General features: G+C 37.1%; 2 protein-coding genes across 5 annotated transcripts in view; one reads left to right on the forward strand and one right to left on the reverse strand.

The window, feature by feature from the left end:
* DPP4 (dipeptidyl peptidase 4) overlaps nucleotides 1–15,704 on the forward strand; it is an 82,417-nt gene that overhangs the window by 32,793 nt on the left and 33,920 nt on the right. For 2 of the 3 annotated variants that reach the window (XM_083865643.1, XM_083865642.1), the window contains exons 24-25: nucleotides 4,991–5,063; nucleotides 5,307–5,380. In XM_083865643.1, the coding sequence (XP_083721769.1) occupies nucleotides 4,991–5,063; nucleotides 5,307–5,380 (147 nt within the window). Of the gene's footprint in view, nucleotides 1–4,990; nucleotides 5,064–5,306; nucleotides 5,381–6,282; nucleotides 7,441–15,704 lie in introns of those variants that run through there. The other variant, XM_083865641.1, reaches the window with a different exon arrangement.
* Nucleotides 9,478–15,704, reverse strand: part of SLC4A10 (solute carrier family 4 member 10) — a 113,737-nt gene continuing 107,510 nt past the window's right edge. For both annotated transcript variants that reach the window (XM_083865645.1, XM_083865644.1), the window contains exon 25: nucleotides 9,478–11,687. In XM_083865645.1, coding sequence (XP_083721771.1) covers nucleotides 11,621–11,687 — 67 coding nt within the window. In that variant the 3' untranslated portion in view covers nucleotides 9,478–11,620. The remainder of the gene's footprint in view (nucleotides 11,688–15,704) is intronic.

A 15,704-nucleotide genomic window follows, 5' to 3' on the forward strand; every position in this document is an offset into this window, starting at 1 on the left:
TTGTTCTTTAAACAGTCAAGTTCTTCCCCTATGGGAAGAAGTAAGTTTGTTTCTTCTTTCCTGCTAGAACTGTTGCATTGTGCTGTTAAAGGCTGTAGTCTCAGATGTCTGCATTTGCACAAGGCAGCTCCTTCTTGGTGAATGGTGTGGGGTTTCTGATGTTTGTTTGGTGTGTTGGTATTTTGGGTTGCTTTTTTTGACATTTAGTTCCATTTGACTACTTTGCTGACTGCAAAACAACTGTGAAAACTTTTATTTTAACCACCAAGAAACAAATCTGTTCTAAAATTTTTATGTTTGTGAGCTAAGTATGCTTTATCTTAAACATTTTTCACAAAAACAAATGTACTCCCATTCTTTCTGAAATGTAATTTTTTTTTTTTTTAATGGGTGTTGTGTGAACTTCCCTGCTTTAGGAATGTGGAAGCTTTTTCTGGGGAAACCAAAACATCCTCAATACTAGAACACTTTGATAGGTAGGCAAGTCTCTCTGTACTGTTATCATATCAAATTTGCAGATCAACTGAGAGCCAGCAGTGTCAGGACTGAAATGTTGGCCTGATCTCCACAAACACAGAGTGTCCAAAGTTTGTTCTAATGTGACCAGTGTTTGCACAGAAGTGAGGGAATTCCCAAGTGTCCTGCTGACAACAAATTGTATGTAGATTGTTCATCCTTGTAATAGCATGATTAATCAATGGTTTGACTAGTTCTTCCATGTGCCAGATAAGTTTTAATGCCTCAAGGGCTTTTCGAAGTCACAGGTAGCATAGGGCAGAGCAGCCAAACTTTCTGTTAGGTTTTATTAAACTCCAGGCCTCAGTGAAAATACAGTGGCTATGGGAGAACTGTGAGGAATCTGAGGGATACTTTGTGGCCTGGTTATTGGAATGTTTTACAGAAGAGTCCAGCCATGGTGATGTTAGAACCAAACACTGATGTTGGAGGAGATAGAGCATTCTCTGTGTTTGGGTTGGTAAGCAGGGTAGAAGACAGTTTAGCACTGCTTGTGTGCATTAAAAAATGTCATGGGAGGAAAAAAGGATGGGAGTTGTTGCATTGATTTAAAAGTATGATAAAACATATAGATACATACATATATGTACTGAAACATATGGTTTGACATATATTTACAGTACTCTAGTGTTGTCAACTGCTGTATAAGACATTCTGGTCAAGGCTGGGGACAATGGTAGTGACTGCTGGGCAACTTGGTACTGTGTCTGTGTCTCCCTCTTGTAACCACTGAGCTACTGGGCCCAGCAGGCACTGACCAGCAGCCTGCAGCCTCCTGCCTGCCTTTTTCCAAATGTGTTTCTTTAAGGCAGTGGGAAGAGTAGGAGGTCTGCGAGGTAGCAGTGTAAATACAAGTTACTGTCGCTGTGCAGAACGAACGTTAACGCTCTGGGTGCACAAAGTCACTCACCAGCTTCACGGCACAGATGGCAACAGAGGACTGTTTAATCCTTTCAAGCCAGGAGTCGGATTTTCTTGGCATGGCATCCATTGCTGGCAATGGCCACGTTGAAACTGCCAGTACCAAAGAGCTAAAGGTTTCAAATGTGTTACTCAGAGGACTAATTGGGGAGAATGGTGGCTAGATGGAGGAGGAGTAATTGCCTAGATCAGATTGTCACACTTCGCTGCTGCTCCTAGAGAAAGGAAAATGCAACTTAAATCCTCATTTATTGTTCAAAGCTCTAAATAATATAGTACTTGGACTTCACTTTTAACCTGGAGGGTGGGGTAGCTTGAGAAGTGAGTTTGTTGTTTTTCATGTAGCCTCCATGAAAGCATTTTGGGATTTTGTTATTGCTGAAGACCCTTACTGACTTCAGCCCAGAATGTTCCTGGCTTACAGCCCCTTTGTTCTACATCCCAGTCCCAATAGCCAGCCTCCTGGCCCCTTGACACTGATGAGAGCTGTTTGCTGAACTGAATGTTTTTTGAAATGAATGCAGAATCTATACTGAAAGCTAATACATACAGCTGAAGCTGTTAAAGCCTGCACTGCTAACTCTGTGCTGTCAGGCTTGTGTGCTGCATCATATATTCTCTATCCTGCTGCACTGCTGTAAAGCTGGCATGAAAAGTGGAAAGTTGCATAAAATGTAGTATGCACCCTGCTTTAAAAGAAATGAGATGGTGTACACAGCTGCTTAGAGAAGATGAGCACGGCCAGGCACATTCCTAACATGTAGACTACTAGTAATGACTGAATATATAGACTCAAGAAATTAGTTGTGGTAAGAGAGGTGCAACCTACCTTTGTATTACTGTGGCATTACATTTATTGAAGGCAGAGAGTCTGAGATGCCAAATATTTTGTTTGTCAGGAGTCAAGACTGAGGGAGCACTCACACTCCTAAGTGGGCTAATTAGGTATGTTCAGTGTCTTTTAAGGTAGTTGTAAACTACTAAAAATTAGCACTTTTAGAAGAGAGGAGCAAGCATGGGTGGTGCTCTACTATAATCCTGGGCTGAGTGGCAGAGAATCTGGTGGCCCGAAAGAAACATCCCTGATGCAAAAGACTTGAGACTGAATCAGGGCAGAGCTCTGGAGGTCAGACGCAGTAGCCATGTAAAGCATACTGAAGAGACTGTTCAACTTGTGAGAACATTATTTTGCAGTTCACTCTGAATTTGATATGCTTTTGGCAAGTGTTTGAAACAGTCATAGATTTGGCAATCTTTTTCTAGCAGATTTGAAATGTTCAGTCCTTAAGAACTGCTGCATCATTAGGTTATGCAAAACAGGGTACAATTTTGTAAATATGCCATCTTGTACTGATTTGACATTTGTTCTATTATCTGAGAATATGCTAAAGGGAGAGAGACCTTCAGTTTCAGCCAAACCTTAACTTGTTTATGGAGTGCTGATAAAATGTTGACTGCTGTGTGATCTTTAGAAAAGCCAGTTACACTCAGCAGGGCCTAATTCTCAGTGCTTGTGCACATTACCTTTTCAGAGCCTTTGTCCCAGCAGTAGAACTATAAAATAGAAGTGGTAAATAAAGTTGCATTTTTTTGCTGTCCACTTAAGGTTTGTTCAGCTGCTGTTGCTTTGTCAACTAACTGTGCCTAACTTGAGAGTGCTCCTTGTCTTGCAAGCTTCTTTAAGGACACAAAGGTACTGTGTCCTCACAGCATGTTTTAGGGAAGAGACTCTTCATGTTGAGTGTGAGTACAGCAAGTGAAGTATCACCAGTGATAAAACGCAAAGAAAGTATCTCATATGCTTCTTCTTTCTGAAGTAGTTTTACAAATTACTTGATTTTATTTAATGTCTGCAGAGGTAAAATAGTGACATTCTCTTTCTAAAACTGCTTTTTCCAAGTCAAGTTCTCAGAAGTGTAGCTTAAATCAGCTTCCACTCACAGAAGGCTTACTTAAAACAGCATTGGTTTTCTGGAAGAAAGCGTAGCAAGGTGATCTATCAAGTTTCCCTCTGCACATGTGGAAAATTATTTACTCAAAGGATACTGGTTGGTTTGGGGGTTATTTTATTGTTGTTGGGGTTTTTTGTCTTTAATCTCACTGGGCCATTTCTTTCTCATTTGTTCTTGGTTTACCAGTGCTCCTCAGTGCATCAAAGTGCTCTTTTCATATTTTGGCACTCACAGCTAAATGTTCTTACTCCATGATACCAAATCATCTAAATGGAAAGTGTCACATTTCTACTGTTGGTGGATTTCCATATACTAGATTTTTGGTGCTCTCTAGCCTTTGACTATTGAAAGAGTGCAACTGCAGTATTAAAGACTGGAGGGTGGGGGTTTTTTGCCCTTTCTGCCAAACTTGGCTTTTAGATTTCATTGAATACATACAAAACTCATTTCATGTATGGAAGGAACTTAATATTTGTACTTGCATTAAAGACTCATGAGTGTAAAAGAGACATAAGGAAATTAGAACACTTCTGTGTTTTGGCAGTATAATGTATTTGACTTTTTGGGGATACTAAATGCAAATCCTTGTGTAAGGATACAGCCTTAGCACAAAATGGGGAAGATAAAAAGCAAATCACTAAATTCTTCTGTTCATAATTTTTAGGGGTTTTTTTTTCTTGCCTTTCTTGTCTTATCAAGCCTAAAATGTCTTGTCCCTGTTTTTCCTCTTCTATCTCTGCTCATAGCAGAGCACCATCCTATTCCTTTTCCTCGCCCAAATTAAAAATCTTATCTGCAAACCTTACTTGTCTTCATTCTTTAGTCACAGTAGCAAGTCAGGTGGGCTAGAATGTTCTAGGGAATATACTGTTACTATGTTTTAAATTTCTCAATAAATCGTAGCTGCTCATTATTTCATCTTTTCATCACTGTATTGTGTTTCCATTCCCAAAATGTAGCTTGACTTCTATTTAAAGATTTAGTCTAGTGATTTTTGTTCAGGCATTTCTCTTTGTATTTGGAGAGCACATTTTTCTAAACTTCTTGTTACCCAATTTTATTGGAGACTGAGACAGTATTAACTCTGTTGCCTTACCTGCAGGTGAACCTTGTAGTGAGGAAGATAACGTGTGTAGCCTCTGCAAGATCTACTCCTTGCTCTCACAGGGTGCACTGTTGCCATGGCAACTTTTTTTTTTTTTTTTTTTTTTTTTTTTTTTTTTTTTTTTTTTTTTTTTTTTTTTTTTTTTAACTTGTCTGCAGTCACACAGGAAACCTATGGCACTCGGTGTGCTGCAGGCTACCAACATGCTGGCCATGCACTGAACGTGTACCTCACTCCAGAGCTCTTCCCCTCTGCAGCTGCCCTTTCCTTTGCAGCCATAACCTTGGTAACAACTGCAGGTGGGTGTGGAGTGAGAGCACCCAGCCCCTGGATGTGTCACCGTGTCCTGTGGCAGTTCAGAGGGGGGTAAGCAGGGCTGTGCTTGGTTTTAGCTGAAGGACCCCAGACGGTGTCAACACAAATCAAAGTCAGTTGGTAGCAAGTCACATCCTAATAAGTAGCACCTTTTTTCTTTTTTTTTTTTCTTTAATTTCAGAATTCAACAGTAATGGCCAGAGCTGAAAAATTCAAGGAAGTTGAATATCTCCTTATTCATGGAACAGCAGATGGTGAGTTGCAGTTAATTAGACATTTTAGTATTACAGACAGGTTTGCAATTCTACTACTGACAAAACAAAAGCATGAAGGGGCAAGGCTGTTACATTTGCGTCAATAAAATAATACTGCTTTTTACAACTAATCTGTGTTTCAGTCAGCAGTGCTGGGGAGTCTAGTGTGTTCATTGCTTTGATTTTCCCCCAGAGTATTACAGAAGCAGTTTTTGTTTACCTTTTTCCTCTTCCACTTTTCAGATAATGTTCACTTTCAGCAATCAGCACAGATTTCCAAAGCTCTTGTTGATGCTGAAGTGGATTTTCAGGCAATGGTATGGTTCTGTTTTGTTTATTATTATACAAATGAGAATAATAACATTAAGTTCCCTGTGGTAAGGTAATTCATTGCCTTCTTAAATGAAAGTTCATATAGTTGCATTTCATGTTCAGTAACTGAAATGTGAGCGTAAAGCATGTATTTTATTTCTGCACAGGAAAAACTGTAAAGCAATGCCATCTCACATTCAACCCTTTTTACCAAATCTTTCATTTTCTTAAATTTTTTGTGTTCTCAGACAAACAGCCAGTCCCAACCTTTGCATATACCCAAGTGCAATGAATTTTATCCTATCTTACAGATAGGATAAAAGAATAGGTTCAGCAAAGGATAGGGGTTTTGCTTCAGCAAAGTCCCAGATACCCTGTCCGTCACATCTGGTGTTTATTGAACTTTTAAGACAAGGAGTTATTTGCCTAATCTTTCTATGTTGTGCATAGAACACACTAAATCTTTCTTATGTTGTGCATAGAAGTTCTCAGACTAAGGTGCAAGCTCTTCCTTTCCTACATTCTCTCAGCCCTTGTGGAGCATTACTGAAAAGGATGATGTATAGAAGGGGGCCAAGTGCATGATTTTCCTTCAGCCAAACTCAAGGCCATAGAGAGGGAGAGGTCAGGCACCCCTCATAACTGAACAGGTGAATCTGCCCTCCATGTGGACAAGCCACGTGTTGTTTTTACACCTTCAGCATAAAAACAGAGCAGGTCCCACATGCAAATAAAGGGCTAAAGTGTCATAACAGCTTCCTACCCCATTATGTCATTGCCTCCACGCTGAAAGTCTCATGCTAGGATCATTTTAAATGGCTGCACAGGTTTTTATGTCTGTCATGTTTGATTTATCTCATTTAGATGTAGCTACAACTAACACTCTCTGTATTTCTCTTTCACACAGTGGTACACTGACAAAGACCATTCCATCTCCGGTCAAGCACATAAGCATATTTATACCCACATGAGCCACTTCATAAAGCAGTGTTTCTCACTGCACTAGCACCAGCATTTTGTTTGTTAGTGATGGTACTTCTCCAGAACACTCTCCAGATAATGTACTCTGAGCCAGTATAAATCAAGATGAGATAAGAGTCAGCTCTTGGGATAGCAGTGTGCACAACAAAATGCTAGTCTTTATAATGATTCCTGTTGCCAGGCAACTATTGCATTTTTATTGATTGTGTTTAATCAGGTCTTTACATCACCAGAATGATGTTGCAGAGTTCTAGAGGAACCACGGTACTTGCTTGAGTAATTACCTTTTGCTATTTCAGTCTAAAAGAGAAACAATCCAGTTTGCATATCAGGGTAATGAATGATAAAAATGTCACATGGTGATTGGTTGCAGAATAAAAATATAATATTTCCATCAAATAATGAAATGAACCCTGGGATAATTTCTGTAAAAATAATGAAAAAAGTCTTTGCAGGGTATTATTTTAGAATTGATATCAGGAATACTGCAATGTTGATATGTGCAGAATGAAACACTTTATACTGCAGTTCCTGAAGTGAGTGTGCTTTTTCTGCAATCTCTTTTATAAGTTGTAGAACTCCTGCAAGGAAAGCACATAACCAGCTTGTACCAAAGATTTTGAATGATACCTAATCAAACCAAGGACACGGAATTTCTTTGTGTGCTATCATACAGTACTGTGATTTTTGCTTATTTTATAGTAAAAATAGCTGCTACTCTGAGAATCTGCACTGCAAAATCTCCTCTGGGAACTCAACAAGACCCCCATTTTTTAAATGTAGAAGTTGCTCATGTACTGATGAATAAGAACTGGTTCTTATACTCAAACATAAAACATTACAATGTGAACTAGCAGTCACTTAAAGCAAGGACTGAACTGTTACTCTCCTGTGAATATGCTCTTTGACAAAACTGCTTTTCCTTACAGCCTACCAATAAATGCCTGCTTTCTTTACCCCACTCCAAGTAGGCTTCTCCATCTAATCTGAGGATTAATTCTCTCAATTTCACATAGAAAAAATGCAATCCACTTGTACTAAAAATTGTGCTGCTTTAAAATAATAAAGACATTAATTTATGAAAGGAGGTGTAGTCCATATCATTGAAAATTTTGCTTCAGAAGAACACTAGAAATTTTTTTAATGCCCATTAATTTTGAGGATGATGTACGGTGAAGTTTCTGATTTTGTGTAATGCTATCATGTAATGGAGTGTGACATGATTATCTAACACTTAGCTTCTTGATATTACATGCCAGCATCTGATTATGTCTGTATTGTGGGTTATTAGTGACATTAGGTGTGAATGTAAAAGTACTCATGCAGACAGATAAAGCATGGGGAAGAATGTTAAGACACTTTGTGCAGCTTGTCCTTAAATGAGAAAGCCTCAAATAGGAAATCAGATTTTGTTTTCACAAACTAACAATTCCTTGACTCACAAAATAAGATGGGTGGTTTTGTTCTGTTTGTTGGCATTTTTTTGAAACCCACTGGAGCTGGGTTTTGCAAATCCTGTCTTGGGTTCAAGGCAGTAGTGTCTCTAATGTAGACTGGCACCACTGTTCTGCAGGATTACAGGCTGTCAGTTATCTCCAAGAGGTTATATCATCACATCTCTCATTCTCTTGACTCAAGGCAAAGAAACCTAAATATAAGGTAAATCCCAGCTATACAGACAGGCTATAAAAAAAGATTATCATTATGATATGGCATGTGCATGCAAGGGTAGAGAGTCAGGATTTATTTTAATGTTATCACTCACATTTGTCACAAAGACAAAAAAAAGTGTTTCTGTAATCCAGAAAACTACTTTCACCAGGCTCTCATTAGATAAGTGCAAGAATTACTATAATCCAAGAAACATTTAAAAAAAAAAAAAAAAAGTGAAACTAGAAATTATATGGTCTAAGTCTTTTTAAGATGCAATTCTTTGCATCTGATCTACCTTAATGATTCTAGCATCTCACTGGGGAACTCTTCTGTACTCTCAATACATCATCCCCTTTCAACTGTCTTATCTGTGAGGCATAACACAATGCAATGCTAATTATCTTTCCTTGTCTGCAAAGCAACTTCTAAGGTATCCTGCTAATAGACAATGATAAAACTTTTAAAACAGAAGAAATTTTTATTGCTATAGTAAGTGTCCTAGTTAACATAAATTCAGTGTTTAATTTTTCACTCTGGTAGAACTCCCTGGGCTCCAAAATAATGCAGGCAATAGGATGGCTGAGCTGCCTCAGGGAACTGACAACTTGCTTGAACTGCATGAGGACAGGTAAATAACTAAAACCAAGGCCACAGAACATATCTAGCTCATTTCATTAATGTCTAAAGCTAGAAATCAGTTGTGCCTGAATTACTACAACATGCTAGTTAGTTACATACCTACTAATTAACTTTTTTCTCTGTATCTTTTTTCCTATGTGAAATGGATGTTTAAGTTTGTTGCACAATACTCTTTGTGCAAAATTCTAACAGAAGCAGCTGAACCTCGAAGAGTCACTGTTACCATGTTCAGGCTGGGAGACTTCTAGTCTTTGGTTTAATAATTGGGGAAGAAGTTCAAAAGGGATTTAGTACAATGGAGTCAATACTGTATGTAGTACTGCAATTTATGGCCTTGAAGTTTTTCAGTAGCAGAAATATAGAGTTCTGAGAAGAGCAGCAGCGTTTTAAATTGCATGACCTTACCTACTGATCTCTAAAAAGATCTAGCTACACCTGCTTGGGCCACGTCACCTCTCTTAGGAGGAAGGAGGACCAACTCATGAATAGTAAATCGGAGCTTCATTCCCATTCTCTTCCTGGAACAGTGAGCTCTGAGCTGTCCCCAGTGCCACACTTACTGTTAAAGTCAGACCAAGTACATCACCACCAACTCCACTCACAGCCTTACATGCTTCAGTGAGATTCCACTTGAAAAGGGAGCCATGCTGGGCTCTACCACTCATTAATTTGTGAAGCATATTCAGGTCAGGTAGACATTTCAAATACCACATGATATTGCAAACATCTTCTGGGTTTTGCAGTATAAAAATAAAATTGAAAATTAGTTAGGATAAATATTTATTTTCACATAACATATCTTAATTGTGAAAAACACAATAGTCTATTCACATGTACACATAAACTTTTGTAATAAATTACATCCAAGAAATTGAGTAATTTTGACCAGGAATATGAAATTAGAAGTAAATATAGCACTACATCTGCTTTATATTGTGTGTGATTTCAGAATGTTAAGATTAACATTGGAAAAGCACTTAAATTCACGCAAAACCAGAGTGTTTTAAAATAAAACCACTCTGAAATACTGAACAGAAATACAGAATGCCATTGAATACACTGATTTCTTAATATTCTAAGAGTTGGTCAAGTGAAGCTAATACATTTTGATTGTATACATTATTGGTAACAAAGTCAGCAACATGTTAAAACACCATCAGGCTGCTTTCAGGACAAACCAGTATTGAGCTTCTATACTAGCTTTAAAACAATTGGAATCCTACAATTTATCATCAAGTACACAAAACAAAGCATTTAACCTTAATGCATCAGCATTTTTTTCCTAAATTTACATATACAAACATTGAATTAGATGTGAATCCTTCTTTGTATCCATTGGATTTTTTTTTCTTCATAAAAATGGCTTTTAATGGGCTTTGATAATGCTAAGGTAAATTTAGAACAGCGACCCTATTAAGTTTGCAGCAAAATGCAATTATTTATGGCTAAAGTATTAAAACATACACACTCATATACACAAAAACATTGGAATACTTTAAATGTGCTGAATGGGAAAACTTGTTCACGGGGTGTATAGAAAATCGCTATAGTAGCTGGGAAAGCTGGGGAATGTTAGAGCCCTATGGATGAGTTCTTACGAAGATTGCAAGACTACAATTCTTATTTTTAGGACTCAAAGTTACAGCATAATACTGTTAGCTTTCATTTTAATAATTTAAAAATTTATCTTAAAAAATTTAAAAATCAGTGAATTCCAAATAACACAATAAAACTTTAGCTCCACATCCCTATTCATTCAATACCTAATCTCACAGGTTTTTACACAAAAGAACAACTTGAAGGATCGGGCAGTAACAAAATCCATTACGAAAAATGTAATAGCCTTAAAGCTACATTTTACTTTGCAATGTTGTTTTTCATCTTTCAATCAATATGTACTTGATCGAATAATAAAGAGCTGTAACAAAACAACAGCAGGATACCCATTTAAGTATTATACACAATCTCTGAAACTAAGAGGTTTATAGCTGTTAGTGGAGAGAAGTCAATATAAATATGCCCTTTATGTGGCTGAATTTTAGGCAGTAAAGAGGAAGGTCACTGGGCAGGTGATAAAACTGTATGTGGGGTATAGTTTGTATCTACAAAATTTTCCCTATTATAAAATAATGGATTGATTAATGACAAAATGCATCTGTTTGGCCTACCATGGCAACATTCATACAATACAAGATACTGTAATCACAAATTGCATTTTAAGAAATACCGTATCCATGTTTCACATCAAAGGATGTGGTGGTGTTCTTCAGATAAGGTGAGAAGATGTTTTAATATATAGGTTTTTATATATATATATATATTTATATATATATAGGACTATGTTCCAGTTACATACAAATTTTAATATTAAATACACTGTATTAAATCAAGGAGAACTTCACAAATACAGAATCTGACCCTGCAATTCACATTGCAGAAGTAATCCATGACTTCAAAAGGACAGATTAAGGAGGAAAGGATTATCCTTGTTAGTTTATTCACAGGGTCAGATCAGTTGTTATTTTATAAACTTCTTAATGTTTGCTTGTCAGTTTGGGTCTTCTGAAATCATTTACTAGTTAAGTGATTTAAAAAAAAATTGGAACAAGGGTTTTCAAGTTCATCTTGAATCAAGATTATTAAGTATTCTCACACAGAAAAAGTAGCAAAATACAGTACAAACCTATTAACAGGAAAGTTGAATTTTAAAGAAAATTTGCTTCTTACGTTTCTGATACGAGTACTGATAAATGGCCAAGATCAGCAACAAACACAAAGATTTTTTGCATTGGCTACTGCAGACATTTACATTGATACTAGACAAGGTAGACAAGGTGGAATGAGACAAGTATTGCACTACATTACCTGTGCTAGTTTGAGATGAAAGACAAAAGTTACAAGGTAAATCATTTATATTTAGTGGTTGTGGCACTCCTTTAATTCGTCTGTAAAAAAATTACTTGAAGAGCAAGTCATAGACAAGTCTCCCGGTCAACACCTTTCCCTGAGTCAGCTTTCTTCTCTTTTCTGGTTTCAGCACTAGGAAATGAAAGGGGAAATTAAAAAAATAGAGTTATAGTAGCACTATCACACATACACACACATACATACATATAAATTATCTACCTGAAAACCAACATTACACAGATACTTTATTTTTCATGCTTCATGGCACAAACTGGGAAAGCAAGTGAAAATTTCTGTGCTGAATGGTGTAGATGACATCAGCCAGCATTTTAGTGACAAGGTAGGTAAACAACTTAGGATGTACAGAGACAGCCAGCATGCAAGCAAAAATAGCCACTCATTTTTTTCTTTTTTGGCAAATACAACTTAATTTATAAAATAATGGTAACAGTAGAGTTCTCAGACAATACCAGCACATTCTTAAACGGAACAAACAAAAGGTCACAGAAGGTATTTCTTGTCTTTAAAATGTATTCTCTTGTTCAGCTGTACATTTAGAAGGAAAGTTTCTGAACTAGAGTAGTGCAAGTCAATATCCAACAAATATTTGGCTTTCAGTCTTGATTGGGGAGAGCAGAAGTCTGGGGACGATGGGGAGAGACAATATTCCCCATGTGGAGTGTAATACATACTTCCTCATGTATATAAGGAAGTAACTTAAATTAAAAAAAAAAAGGCCTGAAAGATCAGACAAAAGCCATATCATTCAGAACTCTAAACTAGAGTTCAAATTTGGATTCAGCTTTTTTTTCCCAGTTAAAACAATGTTGATTTGCCTACAGAAAGCAATATACGTGCAAAGCAGATGATTTTGTGTGCGTGTGAGTGTCCTAATTTACAGCAGCGTAAATAAATAAAAAGTCATGTTCTTCCAATGAGTCTCAATCACAGTATGAAAATGTAAAGAGGCTTCCACAACACAGGCAAATCAAGCCTTCAACAAAGAGTGGCAGGGTATCTAAAAAAAACCAGATGGTTCTGAGAACAAACCTGTAGCAAGCACATAACCTACCAGGTTTCATGGGAATAATTCCTTAACTAGAATGAATGAGAAATAGGCTGAGTTACACAAGGCTTAAAGAAAGCAAGATTAATTCTCAAATTCTTAAGGCGATTCATGCACAATTCTACAATCATTTGACATTTTTCTTCACATAAAAATTGCTTTAAGGATACAATTCAGTTCAGCCAAAGCTTACTTCTATGCCAATGGCAGCTTCCAGAGGTGTTAATGGAAATAGCTAAAGAATACCAACTTCTGCCACTTCAACTGCCAAATCTGTCACCTTCTGTAGAACAGTGATAGAATTGGGTATGTTACACTTTCTGCACACAAAGGGTATGCAAACAAATTCCGGAGGGGGATGAATTGAAAGTGCAGCAGTACAGCAGGCAGGGAGTTACCTGTGCTTAGTAAAAGGAAACACTGAGGTGTTGTGTGCCTTACAGTCTATAATATTTCCACGTTTTAGGTGCCTCTGTGATACCAGGAAAGTCTTCCTTCTATTTAGGATTCACATCTCTGAGCAGCTCCTGCAGATGTGGGCTTTAATGCCTTGAGAAATTTGAAAAAAAAAGGACAAGTCCAGTCTTTTTCCAGTAAAACATGTCACTGGTGGATCTGTAAAAGAGTTGGAGCTCTCTTCCTCCCTTACAAGGGAGTAGTAGTCTAACAAGCCTGAGCAGGAAGGTCTGGGATGTGGGATTTTCATATCTCCAGGTAGAAAAGGCAACTCATTCATACCATCTACAAAGTGACAGATGCCTCTTACTTCAATATTTTAGAAGACCAGCTTAGTCTTATGTCCTGTCCATGGTCAGATCTGCATATGTTTTGAAATTGCTCTCTGAAGCGCTTGATATTATAAACAAAGACAGAGGAATGTTTATTTACATGTACCAAAGAGGGCTGTGTTTCAGATAGGTGCCTTGGCTCAAAGGCAGACCTTTAGATCCCTGGGAATTTTAATAATAAAAAAAATGAAGGTTGGAAAATTTTAAAGGTCAGGTGCCTCTATGGCTAGGCACATTGACTGAATCCCATGTAAGTCCTCTCTTTAGACAGGTAAAAACATTCAGGAGCCTGGGATGTAAGAACTCTGACACTGCGCTACTTACAGAATCAGGGCCAGGGCACATCTTGTGATACAAATTATCCCTGCATCAGGCTGGGAAGTCATTTGTATAAACCCTTCCTAAAATCTCTTTTTGTAGATGATCTTAGTTTATAATTGGCCAAGTCAACTCAGCATTTAATTACTATGAGTAACTTCATATTAATTGGCCAATGCCTTACATAAAAGGCATTACATAAAATCATAGTTCACTATCATAATTTAATTATCCCTATTTGATAATATTTTGAGATATAAGGAAGCAGAGCTGACAGCAGAAAGGGAGTAAATGTTATATAGTTGAACTTCATAAGGCTTCAGTAAAATTTATTTCAAAATGAGATTTTTTCCCCCCTCTATGATAAGGTACCCTTCACTATGGAAATTGTGTAATCCAATGCTGCTGATCTTGATCATTTGCAAAAATTATCCTTACAACTGCTACCATTCCAAGCTTTTTTCTTCTTCATTAATTAGCTAGGACTGAATTATATCCTCATGTAATGATACATGCATTATGGTTTATAATATTTTTGTAGTTCTATCCCTAATATGACTTAAGATTAAAGTTGCTTATGGCTTGGCTTATCAGAAAGAAAGTCTTTCAGGGTTAAAGATCTTTGAATCTACTCCTCTCTCAGAATCTGAGATAAGCAAGAGTGTCTGAAAACACAGGATTTCACAGTCTTCAAGGCTGTTCCTTTACAACAGGACACTCATATCTAAAACCAGAAAAATCTTTTCTCCCAAGTCTTTGTATTCAAGAGCAAAGATACAAGAACAAATTGAAAATGAGACTTTTAGAAAATTAGTTTCTATTTCACTGCAATTTAAAGGCCAAATCTCTTATCTGAGCCACAATCTGTGTGGATGCTCTTTGTTCAGAGGATCGTGTTTACATCATTTATCATACCATCAAAACATGCAACATCCACCAGAGAAATTACAAGTCCTCTGTCCCCAGGGACTGTGAATGTACCACATCAGGTTCTTCTCTGTCTCCAGGCTTTCACAGCCTGGACAGCAGAGGCACTTGACATAAGAAAACCCTCGAGCACATCCTCCTTCCATGCACCACACGGATTTCATGACAGGATCCTTCTCAGTCCATGTGAAGAGTGGAAGACAAACAAGAACTACACTGCTTTGACTGTCAGTGAAATATCATCAAAATGACCACATTAGTGGGCTGCTCCATGGGTGCCTGAAATGAAGGTTCTCTACTCATCAACTGCTCAGTTACTGCTTTATTTATGCAGTACAGGGAACAGAACATTGAAAGGCAGCATGCCATTTTGGGCTGACAAAATTAAAAAACAGTACCACTACAAGTGTTCTCTTACTGCATCTGTTCACCTTGAAACAATGGCTAGCTGTTTGAAATGTGGGCCTTTGAAAAGTATGTTTAGACATGGGCAGAATATAATTTTGTATTTGAAAAAAAAATGACTAGGAATAAATTCAGTTTGACATTTGAATACACTACACTATTTTAAATACAGAGTAAATTTCAAATTCTAATATTTGGGATGTTAATGAAGATGTTTTACATTATTTGAAATTTCTTCTCATTCTGTCTCCCCAAAAACTACACAAAATCAACTCATTTGGATTCCAAGGTGACACCATTTTGAAATGGAAGACACAGTCAAGGAAAAGGTTGGGGACAGGGTCTTACCTTAGGGGAATCAGCTTCTAGAGTGATTAGGAAGGGGAGCTTATGACAGAAGTGTGATATAAAACAATTAAATAGAAAACAGTTAAATTTTAAATTTATGGAAGTAGACTAAAAAATTCTCTTAGAAAGTCACACTGTGCTTGAATTTAATATTTTCCTATTCCTGTAGTAAGTCTGTAGCACAGATAAAGTATTTTGGCTTCATTTTACTGGAATAAAATTTTTAATTATTTAACTGTTTTGAGTACAAATGAAGTAGGCAGAAAAATGTAAAGAAATGATGCAATCATAAAATTA

Source organism: Zosterops lateralis, assembly GCF_965231275.1.
Source record: "Zosterops lateralis genome assembly, chromosome: 7".
Lineage (NCBI taxonomy): Eukaryota > Metazoa > Chordata > Aves > Passeriformes > Zosteropidae > Zosterops > Zosterops lateralis.